Source organism: Gekko japonicus, unplaced genomic scaffold (genome assembly GCF_001447785.1).
Source record: "Gekko japonicus isolate JY-2015 unplaced genomic scaffold, Gekko_japonicus_V1.1 scaffold1374, whole genome shotgun sequence".
Classification (NCBI taxonomy): Eukaryota; Metazoa; Chordata; class Lepidosauria; order Squamata; family Gekkonidae; genus Gekko; species Gekko japonicus.
In genome coordinates this window covers 140,080-155,410 of record NW_015164711.1, presented here as the reverse complement: position 1 = coordinate 155,410, position 15,331 = coordinate 140,080, and the positions used below count along the sequence as shown (strand labels likewise).

Here is a 15,331-nt window from a genome sequence, read left to right as displayed (position 1 = left end):
AGGTCCAGTGAAGATCAGATAGCCTTGCCTTTAGGAGCTCGAGTCAGTGTTGGGCTGATCTTATATTCACAGTGGCTCATATGCTCTTGCAATCTGCCATTCTTCCATTTTTGATGGCCACTGTGCACAGTGTGGTGTAATTTTTAGTTCAGATTCGCACATTGACTGGAATGCTTCAATAAGAGATCTTCCACCAAGAGTCCTTGTTCTGCAAAGTGTTCTAATCAAGGTATATTTCTCATTGATACCTTGCAAGGAATGAAATAACTAAAGGCTGTGAGAAATGATGCATACGTCAATTCAAAGTTGCTACTAGGCCAGGGGTGGCCAAACTGCAGTTCAGGAGCTGCATGCAGCTCTTTCACACAGTCTAATTTGATGTTAATAAAAAGCAAATTTGCATATTTTTCAATAAAAATGTGTGTGTAATATTTGTTCATGTCTTGCGGTTCTCAAACTTCTGATGTTTATTCTGTATGGCTGTTGCGTTAAGCAAGTTTGGCCACCCCTGTACTAGGCATTTTCCAGGTGGGTAGAATGGAATGTGGAGCGGAGCTAACTCATTGAATAATAAAATGGGAACCTGGTTATCCTCATTTACAATGTTTGAATATGAAGTTCTGGGAAAAGACTTACACAGAATGTGGTTTCTTTAAACGCAATGGCAATGTAATACCGTTGGTTATTTCTGTAATTTAATATGTGGATAATATCACCAAACAGAGGTGAGATTATTTTTGTTTTAAAAAACTGCTGCAGGTATGCCAATTTGACTGTAAGTGTGATATAACTTCTCAGCAATGTTAATTGAGGCTGTCCTATGGGCATGACCTTTTGTAATTATTTTTAAGACTGCCTTTTAAAAAGAAAACAAAATAACAATCATTTCTTCTAGATTATTCACCCCAAAACAGATGATCAAAGAAACAGACTTCAAGAAGCCTGCAAAGACATCCTTCTATTTAAGAACCTAGATCCGGTAAGATTGTGTGTTTGTGCATGTGTGCCAGGCAGTAGAAATGAAAGCAAGCACTAATGAAAAAATTCTCTCCCAGAGAAATTCTGCTATTTGGGGCCACAGTGCAGTTTTGTTTCTTTAACCAAAAGGTATTATGGAAGACTTGCCTCAGTATGGATAGCAGGGACTGTGTTGTCTGTATCAAAAATATCAATATTGTATAAACAGACTTGTTATATGTGTTGTCGAAGGCTTTCACGGCCGGAGTTCATTAGTTGTTGTAAATTTTCCAGGCTGTATGGCCATGGTCTTGGCATTGTAGTACCTGACGTTCTGTAAGCAGCTGTGACTGGCATCCTCAGAGATATAACCTCAGAGGTATAACACAGAAAGATGTGAGAATAAAAATGGTAGGCAGGTAATTTATATCTACTCAGGAAGGTGGAGTAGGTCTGAGTATCTTATAAGAGTTTTCCAGGCTGTGACATCTAATGGAGGCGCTTCCCTGAGGAGGTTCTTTTGAATATGGATTGGCTGCTGAAATTCTAATCTTATCTGTAGTACTATTGTGAGATGTAGAGCATTTTGTGTTTTTCAGGACTGGAAACCATGCCTTATTTATTTTTAAACTCTCTTATTTCCTGTTGAAATTGTGTTTATGTTTATGAATTTCAATGGCTTCCCTGTGTAATCTGACATGGTAATAGGATGTATTGTCCAGCATTTCAGTGTCTTGCAATAAGATACTGTGTCCTGTTTTAGTTAGGCTATGGTCAGCCACTGCTGATCTTTCAGGTTGGCCCTGTCTGCAGTGTCTTTCATGTTCTTTTATTCTTGTCTGGATGCTACGCTGTGTGGTCCAGACGCAAACTCGTTCACAAATGCAGGGTATGCGGTATACTCCTACAGACGTGAGGGGGTCTCTTCTGTCTTTTGACAATCATAGCATCTGTTGTATTTTTCTTCTCACATTGACACAGAGAGTACTCCATCTTTCTGTGTTATACCTCTAAGGATGCCAGTCACAGCTGCTGGCGAAACGTCAGGTACTACAATGTGAAGACCACGGCCATACAGCCCGGAAGATCTACAACTAAAGACTTGTTATATTTTGTTTTCAGATCATTTAAAATAGGCTTTATATATGATTATGTGTTCATATGAACTTTACTTGAACGTAACAAATTTTAGCTGAACAGTGATGTTGCTTATTTGTTTGTGCATTTACATCTATCTTAGTTAATATAATTTCTGAATTCAACCCTCATTTGCATCTGTTTTTAACACTCCCATCACGTTTGTTATATTCAAGCTTTGTGCATGAAAGCAAACTTGCACACACTTATCCGTAGTTAGATGAAGAACTCTTTATGTGCAAACACAGAGCTTTTGTTAAAATAGCAATTGTGGTTATCAGCTGTTCAGAAATAGGACCAAGAGGAACTGGATTCGGTCTTTCCCATCTTTGCTGAGCAGCTGAGTGTGATTACTGCTATTCTCAACAGCTGCTGCCTATATGCACAGCTGGGTTGGGACTGTGGAGTATTAATTTAAAGGCTGTAGGACACACAATGCAAGGAGAGATAAACAGTCTGATACTCTGACAGCACAGTTGACATGTTGTAGGTCCTGCTTGAATTGTCCATTTACAATGGGTGTTGGAATCAATTTGTCAGGTGGACATCCAGTGAACAAAAGGTACTAATGAGTTAATGAAGGCATGGTTCAGTTATGATTTTAGAACATAAGTATAACCATTTGGTTGACATCCATTCACCAATCCATCTTCTGCAAGGTCCTAGTTTCATACAGTTGTATGGCCTGCGTTACTCCCATCTTTGTTACATGCTAGTGCTTAGTTGTCCTGTGGTTTGTGAGAAAACGGTGTTTGGCCACTCCCAAGAGAACTTTCCTCTCTCTCATGCTTGTTAGCAGCCCATTTTTTCAAAGCCTGGGTTGTTTCTTCCCACCACTGGATGCCAGGTGCAAGATGGCCTGGCTGATCCATGTGTCTGGGATAGCTTAATTAAGTTAATTAAGTTAATTAATTAAGTTAATTAATTTGACTGGTAGCCAGCATTTAGAAGAAGAAGAAGAGATTGGATTTATGCCCCACCCTTCACTACCTGAAGGAGTCTCAGAGCAGTTTATAATCTCCTTTCCCTTCCTCTCCCCACAACAGACACCCTGTGAGATGGGTGGGGCTGAGAGAGCTCTTTTGAGAACTGCCCTTTCAAGGACAGCTCTGACAGAACTATGGGTTGCCCAAAGTCATCCAGCAGCTGCAAGTGGAGGAGTGGGGAATGAAACCTGGTTCTCCCAGATTACAGTCTGCACACTTAACCACTACAACAAAAGATGCCTAGTTTTAGCTATGCATGTGGTTCTGGATTCTTGCAAGCGTTACTGTGTGTGTACTGAAGGCCCAGCTGATGGGAGCTCAGCATGCATTTTCTGTAAGTTTGATGCTTTAATAAAAATCTCCATGAAAGCAAACCTTGCTCTCTCATATCATTTCCTTGGGCTTTCTTTGAATCTGGAATAACAATATAGGCATCTGTGACCAATTCTTGATGAACAGCTACTAGAGATGTTTGAGGGTATGGGAGAGAACAGAGAGAAGCACAGCTGTATCCTCCCAGGGAGGTGACTTTCCCATGGTTCCAAATTCTTTCAGCAGCAGCCAAGATGATTGAACCATCCTTTTCCAAATCCAGGTCTGCTTTTACTGGTCCAGGATGGATGCTAAGGCTTTGAAGTCCACTTACAAACTTCTCTTTTCCCTTGCAGAAGGGAATGTCCAGTTACCACTCAAGTCGGGGGAGGAGTGTTTTCTCCTAGTGTGCAACTTGTACATAGCTCCTAGTTCTGCGTCAGCCGCAGGTCCCCATTGCCTGACTTACTGGTAACATTTTCTCTGTTACTAACTATAGTCCTATAGCATTCTTATGACTATTCAACTTTGGAGGTCAATCCCAAACACCTGTAGTTTCAGAGCAGATATATTTTACAGCAACATTCTTCTCGAAGAGAAGAAGAAGAGATTGGATTTATACCCTGCCCTTTACTACCTGAAGGTGTCTCAGAGCAGCTTACAAACTCCTTTCCCTTCCCCTCCCCACAACAGACACCCTGTGAGGTAGGTGGGGCTGAGAGAGCTCTTGACAGAAACTGCTCTTTTTTCAAGAGCAGCTCTTATCAGAAGTACGGCTTGCCCAAGGTCATCCAGCCAGGTGCAAGTGGAGGAGTGGGGAATCAAACCCGGGTCTCCCAGATTAGAGTCCGCGCACTTAACCACTACCATACAATATCTTCTTTCTTGGAAAGTTGTGTATGGCTTGTGATTTCAAATTGTGTCTGTGTGTACAATTGTTTTTATGTAGTATTGAAATAAATTTGTGTGAAGGCTGAATTCCTCATAAATAATTACAAAACCCTGAAATACTTTCACTTTGAGGTCCAAAACAAACGAACAGTTGCTGCTTTGTATAAGATCCTTCTTAGAAAGCATGCAAATGTTGATTTCTGAATTAGTCAACCATTTTGCTTCACTGTGCACTTATTTGCATAATATGGGAACACAGCAGCATTTATACTATGATGTGCTAAAGAATTTTATGGCATTAGCAGGAATAATGAAGCCTCTGGCAGTATATTGACTGAGCTGAATAATGACTGGGTAGGGGAGGGATCTTTGGAGTTAAAGAAGCTTTAGCAACTTGGGTGGCCAGAGCTAGAGGGCAGGGTCAGCTGTGGATTTTTAAGATACATAAGATACAAGAACTGGATGCAAGTGGAAGAGATTGGGGGGGACGGGGATGCTGAGGAACAGGTAGAGATGAAAGGATACTGGAAGGAGAAGCCAATAAGGAATATGCACAGGGGAAAAATACACAGCTTAAGGACAGGAGGAGCTCTTTGGTGCTGGCATGAAATGGAAATAAAGCACAGATACTGAGCTGTTAAGGATCCTGGCTGAGAATCTGGATGTTTGAAGGAGGTGATTTATTTGTGAACTATGGGAAGAATAACTAGGTGGTGGTGGAGAAGGCATAGGATTGAGGATTTGTTCTGGTTTTAATGATGTGTTTTTATTGGTTTTAATGGCTTTTATGATGTGATTGTATTATATATGTTGTTAGCTGCCTTGGTATCCCCGACATTCTTCATATTTAATTATTCATTGGTCATGTTTAGTTCAGTATTTAGAATTAACAATATAAAAATTAAAAGGTTAAGTCAGATAATTGGTCTGAACATTTGTAGAATTTAAAGTTTGAACTGAAATAGAAATAGACTACCTTTTCAACCTGTGTTGCTAATTTCCTAACTTTCTTTTTTGAATTTTCCTTAGTTTTCATTGAAATTCTCACCTGGAGCAAATGGGGGTGCACGTGGAGGAAGGGTGGTGATGGTGGTAGTAGCCATTCTTCCCCCGGGAGTTTTATGGGTCCTCTGCTTATTTTTGTTAAATTTGCTCAACAACTTGGTTTGCTTTGCTGCTCACCAATTTTAGAATCTAGCTAGGAGAATGGATGTACTTTTTAGTTGGCTTGAAGAGTTAAATCTCATAGAGACATGACCTTTAAAAGCAAGGAACTCTCTCTATTCTCTATTAACAGGAACAGGTGTCTCAGGTGTTAGATGCCATGTTTGAGAAGCTGGTTGAAAGAGGGGAGCATGTTATTGATCAAGGTGATGATGGTGACAACTTCTATGTAATAGATCGGTAAGTTATTTATATACTCTTGTTATGGTGCAGGCGAGATGGGGGTTGAAAAAGGCTATGTTTTTTGAGTTTGCTTGATCTCTTGACATGGAATTCACATCTCTGCTTTCCTGTGGCAACTTTGTAGATGGCACTGTGCATTTTCTCTGCCACAGTTCTACATGGCAAAGTGGAAAAGGTAAAGACCCCCTTAACTGAAATATCTGAGGATGATTGCAAAAATAAATAAAGGAATATATAAATCAAAGGGTGTTGAAAGTCAGTTTTGTTTCATGTTAACTTAGTGATGATGGAAAGTGTTGTCAAGTCATAGCTGACTTAATGGCGACCCCATAGGGTTTTCAAGGCAAGAGACAAACAGAGGTGGCTTGCCATTGTCTGCCTCTTCATAGCAACTCTAGACTTTCTTGGTGGTCTAACTAGGGCTGACCCTGCTTAGCTTCTGAGGTCTGATGAGATCAATCTAGCCTGGGCCATCCAAGTCAGGAAGTTTTAACTTTATAGCTTTTAAATGTCAGTTTACATAATCTTTGCCTGTTTTGCAGAGGGACATACGATATCTATGTGAAATGTGATGGTGTTGGAAGGTGTGTTGGCACCTATGATAACCGTGGGAGCTTTGGTGAATTGGCTTTAATGTACAATACATCCAGAGCAGCTACAATCATTGCTACCTCTTCTGGTGCTGTGTGGGGTTTGGTAAGTTTATGTTGTTCATAGTCTGCCTTATCCAGGCAGCTCAGAGCAACTGACTTTATAAAATGTCCTATATGGAGACCTAACATGAACTGCAAACTAGTGTGCTCCAGTTGCATTAAGAAACTTGGGAGTTTTACTGTTACTTCATTGTGAAGAAAAGGGCATCTGATTTCTGTGGCCAGGGAGGACCATATGGAATGGATCTGGGTTTTTTTCAATTAAACTTTTTTTCAATTAAACTATTTGCTAACTTCATACTTAAAATAATAAGCTAAAAAAATCACATTGTTGTATTGTATCCCATTTAGCATTCTTTCCCATAAATGAGAAAGTATACTCAGTTATTCCACATAGCAAATCACTGTGCAAATTATCATTTTTAACCTTTTGCATATTTTATACATTACTTTTTTTCAAAATAAACGTTTCTTTTTCTTATAGGACAGAGCCACATTTCGGAGAATTATTGTGAAAAACAATGCCAAAAAGAGGAGAATGTACGAAAGTTTTATTGAGTCGTTGCCCTTCCTTAAATCTTTAGAAGTAAGCTTTCTTATTTTATTATCTTAGTGATTTTAACCAGCGTTGGTTTTTTTCCCTTTTAGCTTCAACTTTTTGAGGGTGGGAATGGGGTCGATAAACATGCATTGTTTTCAAAATCTGAAGTTCTGAATAACACTGTTCATGCCTTACAAATTTACAAGTAATAATGGCATAGTCATATGCATCAATGGTCCTTTTTTATCAGTGCAGTCACAATTTTCATGTCTCTTGTGAATCACTATTTTTGTCATTGGAGGTATCTTTTAAAATACATGTTAATTCTTTATTGGTTATCTAAATACAAAATGCTTGTTCACAGCTTCTTTTCCACCCTCATAAAAGCTTATCCAGATTGTAAATGTTACTGAATATATTTAAGGTATAGGTATTCTAGAATGATAGCTAAATCCATTGTGAGATTCAGTTAAACTTAAAAATATAGCTGTGGCCAATTTACTGAAACAGTTGTTGATAGTCTGGTGCAGGATGGGCTATTGATAAGTAAATGCAGGCCCGTAGCCAGAAAATTTTCGGGGGGGGGGGCACTGGAGGGCCCATGCCCAATGTGACTACGTCACTTCCTTAACTGATGTAGGCATGTGGGTGGGGGGTGCCTTGCCCACCGGGATCTCCTTCTCTGGGCCGTCTGATGGTGCCCTTCTCAGCTGCTTGAAGTTGGAGCGCTGCTAGCCCCAGCCCGCTCCTTGCCCCCTGGCTCAGCTGGTCATAGCAGTCAGAGCCCTGCCGTCCCCTCTGTCATCTTTCTCCCTCCTTCATGGGAGGAGGTGCAGAGGCTCCATGCCAGGCACATGGGAAATGGAGGGGGAAGGTGGGAGTGAAGGAAAGAAGGGGAAAGGGTTACTGGCACTCGCCTCACCTCCCCTATCACGGGCACCCAGGGAGGAGGAAGAAGAAGGTGGCAAGAGCTCGGTCCCAAAGTCTACTGCTCGGTAGTTCCTCCCATTCCCCTTCAGGCACATTCCTGCAGCCACTTGTCAGCCAGGGTGAGGTCCCTAGTGTTTCCTGTGAGGTTGGGAGAGGAGAGCACTGGCCCTTTTCCAGCACGCCGGGTGGGGTAGGGGCTCTTGGAGTTCAGGATGGGGGGCTAGTGCTTGGAAGGTGACACATCAGGCTCACAGCAGGCCTTGGCATCCTCTGGGCTTTGCTTCAGCTTCTCCTTGCCAGCGCCTTTGCCACACTCAGGCTGAGGCAGGCAGGGTAGCAGGTGAGCTTGACCTCCTTTCCCTTCCTGCTGCAGCCTCAGGAGGGAGCTAGCAGGAGGGGAAGGAGAGAGAGGTGTAGAAGACAGCTGCAGAAGCCGGAATACCTGGCAAGGCTCAGCCCGCTGGCTTCCTCCCCTCCTGAGGAGGCAGGGCATATTCATGGGAGGCATCACCCCAAGGGCCCCCCTTGGCTACGGGCCTGAGTAAATGAATACTGTGTACAGCAGTAGCAGAAAAGCCATGGTTTTAGAACTCAAGTAGAAACCCTCAGGGAGTAATACTTGGTGTGAGGATAGGGGTGTTGCAGGTATGAGGACAGAGATGTTATAAGCACACAAATGTGTCTGCTTTCATTGTGAAATGTCAGATGGTTATGTATATTAACATAATCTGCCTTCCCTTTTCGTTAAAGTTTTCTGAAAGATTGAAAGTGGTGGATGTGATAGACACCAAAGTATACAAAGATGGAGAACAAATCATTGCTCAGGTATGCTGTTCACATTTGTAAATTATTCCGTAAATTTGATTGCTTTCTCTTGATAGGTTGGAAAGGTGGGCTGAAATTAACAAAATTAAATTCAGCAAAGTTACGCATTTAGACAAAAAGAATCGTATGCACAGGTATAGGATGGATGCTATCTAAAGAGGAATTCAGGACTGTGATTGACCACAAGCTGAATAGGAGTTCGCAGGGTGATGTGTTTGCAAATAATGCTAATATGATTTTAGCCGTCATCAGTAGGAGCACAATAGGAACTTGGTATGTGCATCCTGGAGAATACTGAAACGACACTTGACCATCCTCTTTGAGTTATCTGAAGGACTGTCTTATCGAAGAGGGCAAAGACTCATTCTCTGTGCTGCTCCAATGGGCAAGACTTGATCTAATAGGCTTATGTTACAGGCATGTTAATTTTGGTTGAATGTTAGGACAAATTTCCTAACAGCAAGAGCAGTTCTACAAGGAATCAAGTACTGGAGCTACTCAAGCAGAGACTGCACAGCCATTTGTGAGGAATGCTGTAGCTTTGGATTTCCTGCACATAGTGAGCAGTTGGACTAAATCAGGGGTGTCAAACATGTGGCCCGAGGGTCGGATTAGGCCCTCAGAGGGCTTCCATCAGGCCCGCAGTGGAACTGGCCATCTCCTGCTTCCAGTTCTGTTGCTGCACCATAGCTTGCTTCACCAGACTCTCTTAATCACGCAGCCATTTCATGTTTTAAACTGGGTCCTAGTTTCAGAACTCGGAGCATGAGATTTCTGTGGTGAATGTCAATAAATCAAAAGTAGGTTTGCAGCTTACAGAGCTGAAGGGCTCTTTTTGTAGCAGGGAACTCCTTTGCATATTAGGTGACACACTCCTAATATAGCCAATCCTCCAAGAGCTTACACTAGCCCCTGTAAGAAGAGCTCTGTAAGCTCTTGGAGGATTGGCTACATTAGGGGTGTGTCACCTAACATGCAAAGGAGTTCCTGCTACAAAAAGAGCCCTTTTAAGCATGTTTTTAAGTTGTAGACTTCAAAAATCTTTTGGGTAATCATGAAAAGTATTCTTTCATAACACACACAAAAAAGAAATGTTAAAAACACGGCTGGCTGCTGCTGGCAGGAAACATGGCGCCCACGTTCCTGTGCTGCCCGACGCTTCTGCTTCAAGGCAAGCCGGACTCGCCCCCGTCCTTGCCGGGGAAACGGGGGGGCCGGCCGAGCCTCCTGCACTCAGTCTCCCTCCAGGAGACCGAGCAGAGCTGCCCCGAAGTTTCGGGGGAGCCCCAAAGAAGCGCTGGGAGTTGGGCGTCCTCGGAGCTCCGAGAAGACGCCCGCGCGCAGCGCCGCCAAAACTTTGTTGGTCTTAAAGGTCACAGTGGACTCAAACTTTGTTCTCCTGCTTCAGACCAACATGGTTGCCCACCTGGACCAAACAACAGTTTTTTTAGACTTTTTTCAAAACCCGGAAACAAAGATGATGCCAACTTTTATTTATTATATTCCCCCAGATGGAGGCTGCCTCAGTGTTAAAATTTAAGCATTGGTTTTACAGAGAGCTCCTGCTTCATCTCTTGCTGTCTCTTCTAGCCTTTTATAGTAGTGTGCCTTTTTCTTTAATTGCCACTCCCTCAGAGAAACAAAAAACTACTTCCTGTTTAGTGAGAACAATGACTCAGCAGCCAGCCTTTGAACAATTAATTTCTGATAAATTGCAGGTCCCAAACTACTGTTTAGTAGAGAATCGCTTGGGTATTTTTTGGGGAAAGGGAAAGATATGCTTTAGCATATCTCGTTAAGTGTTATGGAAATTATAAGTACTTAGTCTGTAGCTGCAACAGCTGCCCTGTGTCATCTCTGTTGCCGTTTTTCGTTGTTCTGAACAGGATGGACAAAGTAAACTGTCTTTTTCTTGGCATCTTCCTTGAGAATGATTAGCAAGCAAATGTGTACAGAAGATACTTCTGCTTTTCATTCTGTGTCTGTTTAATTTTTATAACACCAAGGAGGATTTTACTGTTAGAACAAAGAGAACTCTGTGAAGAGGAATCTTCCAGAATAGGTTTGGGCTGCTCAGGACCTGGCAACATGCTGTGGTCCCCTCTCCCCCCCCCCACTTTCCAGATACTAACTGCTTCCTCTTCCTCCCAAAGTGATATCTGAAGATTGACTGAAGAAAATTACAATTGAATTACATGTTACAGATTCAAAAATATTGCATAGGAGCAGACCTAGCAAACTGCAAATTACTCTAATTTTAATTATATAGTATGTGGGAGCTGCTCATTTGTTTATGAGAAAAGGAAAGAGGTAGTCTCAAACTGTCCTCGTCAGTTTTCTTTCTAGATGAGTATATTGTTGTAATTTGGAATTGTGATGTAATAGGTAAAACAACACTAAGCACATGGCCACATTTTCTGAAGGCCTTCAGCCATTCTGTCTTCTGGTAAACCCACAGTTTGGATATGTACCTGGTTATTGATTTGCCTCATTTTCATAATAAGTGCTGGATCCCTGGATCTGTGCTGTTGGCAGTTTGGGGCAGAGGAAGTGACAACTGTTAAGTGGAATGCATCTAATAGAATCCAAGCCAAAACCTCTCTCCCTGCAAGGAGGGGAAGGATTGTGGCAATGCTAGTTGGCATATCTTCCCTTGTAAACACAGAAGCCTGGCACAGATGTTGTGCTTGTTAGCACAGTGGAAAGTTACAAGCTTATCACCAGGATTAATAGCCGAAGTGATCAACTGTTAATATATTTCTGTGTATTTTACTTTTTGCGTTAGGAAGATGGATTGTCAAAACAGATACATGAGCAAGCCACCAGAAGGATGTTCTGAGTCAGCAGTTTTGTTTTAACTTGTTTGTGCTTTTTCTTGTTAATGATAAATAACATTATCCATCTTTTTAAAAAAACAAACAGGGAGACATGGCCGACTGTTTCTTTATTGTTGAATCTGGAGAAGTACGAATAACAATGAAAAGAAAGGTATGAAATGTCTTGATTTAAACTTGAGGCTTTTTGAATGTTTTTTGACATGAGAAAGAGGATGTATTCATTTTTAATTACCACTTTTGTTCATTGCAGTGTGCAGAACATTCATTTGGCTGTAAAACCTCCATTCAGTAAATGCCCCCATGTGTTTTCTTTCTTCCCTACCTGACACTTCAGGGTAAACAGGATGTAGATGAGAATGAAGCTGTTGAAATTGCTCGGTACTCCAGAGGACAGTATTTTGGTGAACTTGCTCTTGTAACTAACAAACCTCGGGCTGCCTCAGCATTTGCACTTGGCACAGTTAAATGTTTAGGTAATGCTAAATTTTATGTCAGTATTTGCTTTGTTCACTAGTTAAGAGTGATGCCGTTTCTGTTGGTACCACATGTTTTGTGTGGTATGTTGCTTTTATACTATCACATTTCATTCTATCTGTGCATTCTGTGAAATCTATAGGTTAAAACTTACTGCATCCGTCAGTGTGATTTTTGGTGATATCAGAACAATGGTATGCAGTGCAATCCTGTACATGTACACTCAGCAGCAAGTCCTACTTGGTTCAGTGGGCCTTACTCCCATGTGTGTGCTAATATGAATGTAGCCTTAATTGACCATATGGTGAACCCCCAGACGTAGTGCAGCATCTCTCAAGAATTCGTGGAAAGTGGTTTTGTGCTGATTCCTTCACATTAGCCACTTTGAGTCCCATTGCTGGGGAGGAAAAGTGGAGTATAAAACTTATAAGTAAATATAAAAACAGTGCACAACTCTTTTCAACCAATTATTGAGAAGCGATACTACCTTGGAGAACACGCTTTCAGTGACCACAAATATTTAAGCTCTTCTGTTTGTTCTGACAATTTATATTTTGACTGATCACAAACTTCAAAAGATTATGTGCTTTCCAAACAGTAGACTGACAACAAAAGTAATCTGAGCATTTTCAGTACATGCTTTTTATTCAATTGTATGTTTTCTGCTAAATAAACCATATGATGCTAATGAAAGATAAATTATTAAAACTAAAATGAAAGAAATGTAAAACAGCCAGATTAACAATGAGAGATTTTGTACTTTAATTTTTAAAGTAATATACAAAGTCACATATTAGAAAAAACAAGGGTTGATAATGCTTGTATTTTAAAAGCAGACTCTGTATTTCTATTTAGTCTTGAAAACTTTGGACAATATATATCTGGGTTCCCTTTTTTTGCTGCAGACAACCTCTGTGTGCATATGGCATATTATTCCACAGCCCCTTAGCATTGGCTTTTCAGCAGGGGGTGGGGGCTGCTCTGGGAAGGAGATGATGGGAAAAATCTAGTTCTGTGAACTCTCTAATTATGAGAGCTTGGATATGACTCCTTACAATAATCCTTTCAGAACCTAAGAGCTAAGCACAATGTCAGACTTCTCTCTGACCCCAAATTTTAACTTATATTGTTTTGTCTTTCTATCTCTTTTTAAAAAGTTATGGATGTACAAGCATTCGAAAGGCTTTTGGGACCTTGTATGGAAATCATGAAAAGGAACATTGCGAACTATGAAGAACAGCTAGTTGCTCTGTTTGGAACAAACATGGACATTTCTGATCCCAGTGCATGAACTAAAGTACGAAGCCACAAGATCTGTTAGGAGAAATAGCACTGGTAGTGGTTAGTCCACTGGAAATGTATCTATCTTCCTGTAGATGCTAAGCATTTTTTTCTGTGATTTTACAGGGGATTGGGTTTCTTTAGTTTTTTAAAACTTTTTTTTGCCTTTTCTATACATTAAGAGGGCTCATTGAATGGAATAGAGGTGACATCACACCATTTGCCCCATCCTGCAGAAGAGTTAAGCCACCAGCTTCTCAGTTTTCAGGCAGTAGTCCTCAAAATCAATCCTGTCATCCTTACTGGAATTCATTGGGAATTTACAATCTTGTATACAGTTTTAGGATTACAATCCTTCAGCAACCTTTTTTTTAAAAAATCAGATCTTTTTATAATACCTTTTTTAAAAGTTTAAATTAAAGAAGTCCATGGCTGCAATGCAAACAGTATGTATACTGGGTTATTTTTTCTTGTTTTCCTTCTGTGGACCACAAGTCTTTTCAGTGTACAAACGGCCACTCCTGAATTTCTCTCTTACTTTAGTTTGCTGGTAATGTGTGGCAGGGATTGCTTTTGCATGAATATCTCCCTTTGAACTGCTACCCAAAATAAGGCCATACTTGCTAAAATAATTATGGGTTCCTGTAAAAAAAACAACAACACACAATTATCTGGTGGTAAAAAACAAACTGGTGATATAAATAATATTATGGTTTTGTTTGTATTTTCAAATAATATGAAAGTGTCAGTGCACCCAACCCTACCATACAGTACTTATTTGGCTTTTTAGCTTCCTGAGTTAGTATGCTTTAAGTGACATTTGTAAATGTTGTATTGAAAAATTCCTCATGACTACAAAATTCCTCATGGCCTCACATTCTTGGTAAAATTTATGGCATATATTTTCAACTTTTCATTTATGTTGGTAAATTCTGCATTGGCTTCCATTTATGTCTATAAGAAAGGAGCTATGACACATCTTATGAAATGTGAAAGGTTCATATTTTTATACTTTTTTAGTGCATTACATATTTTGTATGTTTCTTAAGCTTATTTCAGATGCCCATTGGTTAGAAGGATTCAACGAAAAGTCACTTTGGACAGGCCGTTGTCACATTCCACACTTTCATATAATTTGCATCGTCTTCAGAACAGCCTATTGTGGTGCAATCTAGGATTGCTTTTGAGGGCTGCCATTTCAGAGACTGATCCACAAGCCAGTAAGGATTACTTGGGTTTGGGGTACCCATATCTCACATGAATTTCTTTTTCCATTCCTTGTTTAGCTTTCTTATATATATTTTTTTAATCATTGTATCTTGTTTCTCTTAAACAGTTTCCCCTAATTTTCCATGGAGTGAATTTATGTAGTCCTACTACTATATAGACCAGTTTTAGCTGTGGTGCTGCAAATGGTGACTTGTACCACTCCAGTTAAAGCCAGGTCTAATCCTGCCATGCAATTCCTCGCCCACCTCCTAATATTAGATGTCCTGACTTCTGGCAGGCCAGAAAGATCTGTGGAATTCTTGCACCATGGACATATAGGATGCATGGAAATGGTTGCAGAAGAAGAGTGTGCATACTAGCTGGCTGCCATATCTGAATTTTATTTTTGACCTCTGAAGATGGACTTGACTTGCCAAAATTTACCTGGTGTTGATTTGGAATAATCTGCAGGAAAGCACTTCAGTCTTGAAAGACAGCATTTTCTTCCTTGGGAAGGTCTCTAGGAATACAAATGTTAGAACCGCTTTTGGCCTTTTAAAGACCAAAGACTTCCTGCAACATAAAATATTATAGCTTCAGCAGACAGAATTATTTCTTCTGTCTAACTGAATAAAGAGTATTAATGCATATGAATGTCAGTGTAATGATATATCTAAGAGTTTGTGATGGATAAGATCAGAATTTATCAAATTACACTGTAAGGCTGTTATTATACAACAATGTTACTGGAACTGTATAATTTATATCATGAATATATGATCTAAATGATAAATGTGTCAACATTTTTACATAATCTTTCTGATAAAGTTCCTTTGACTTTTCGATTGAAAAAGTGATTGTGTTCTGTATTTGAGAGGGCTGTTCAGGAGC

The 15,331-nt window shown here is 40.4% G+C and overlaps 1 protein-coding gene across 1 annotated transcript in view; it reads left to right on the top strand.

Moving 5' to 3' along the window:
- Positions 1-14,130, top strand: part of PRKAR2B (protein kinase, cAMP-dependent, regulatory subunit type II beta) — a 93,370-nt gene extending 79,240 nt beyond the window's left edge. The window contains exons 4-11 of the mRNA XM_015409548.1: positions 896-979; positions 5,581-5,687; positions 6,233-6,386; positions 6,828-6,929; positions 8,565-8,639; positions 11,562-11,627; positions 11,811-11,949; positions 13,108-14,130. Of these exons, the coding sequence (XP_015265034.1) occupies positions 896-979; positions 5,581-5,687; positions 6,233-6,386; positions 6,828-6,929; positions 8,565-8,639; positions 11,562-11,627; positions 11,811-11,949; positions 13,108-13,241 (861 nt within the window). The 3' untranslated portion in view covers positions 13,242-14,130. The remainder of the gene's footprint in view (positions 1-895; positions 980-5,580; positions 5,688-6,232; positions 6,387-6,827; positions 6,930-8,564; positions 8,640-11,561; positions 11,628-11,810; positions 11,950-13,107) is intronic.
- Positions 14,131-15,331: the final 1,201 nt, after the last annotated feature.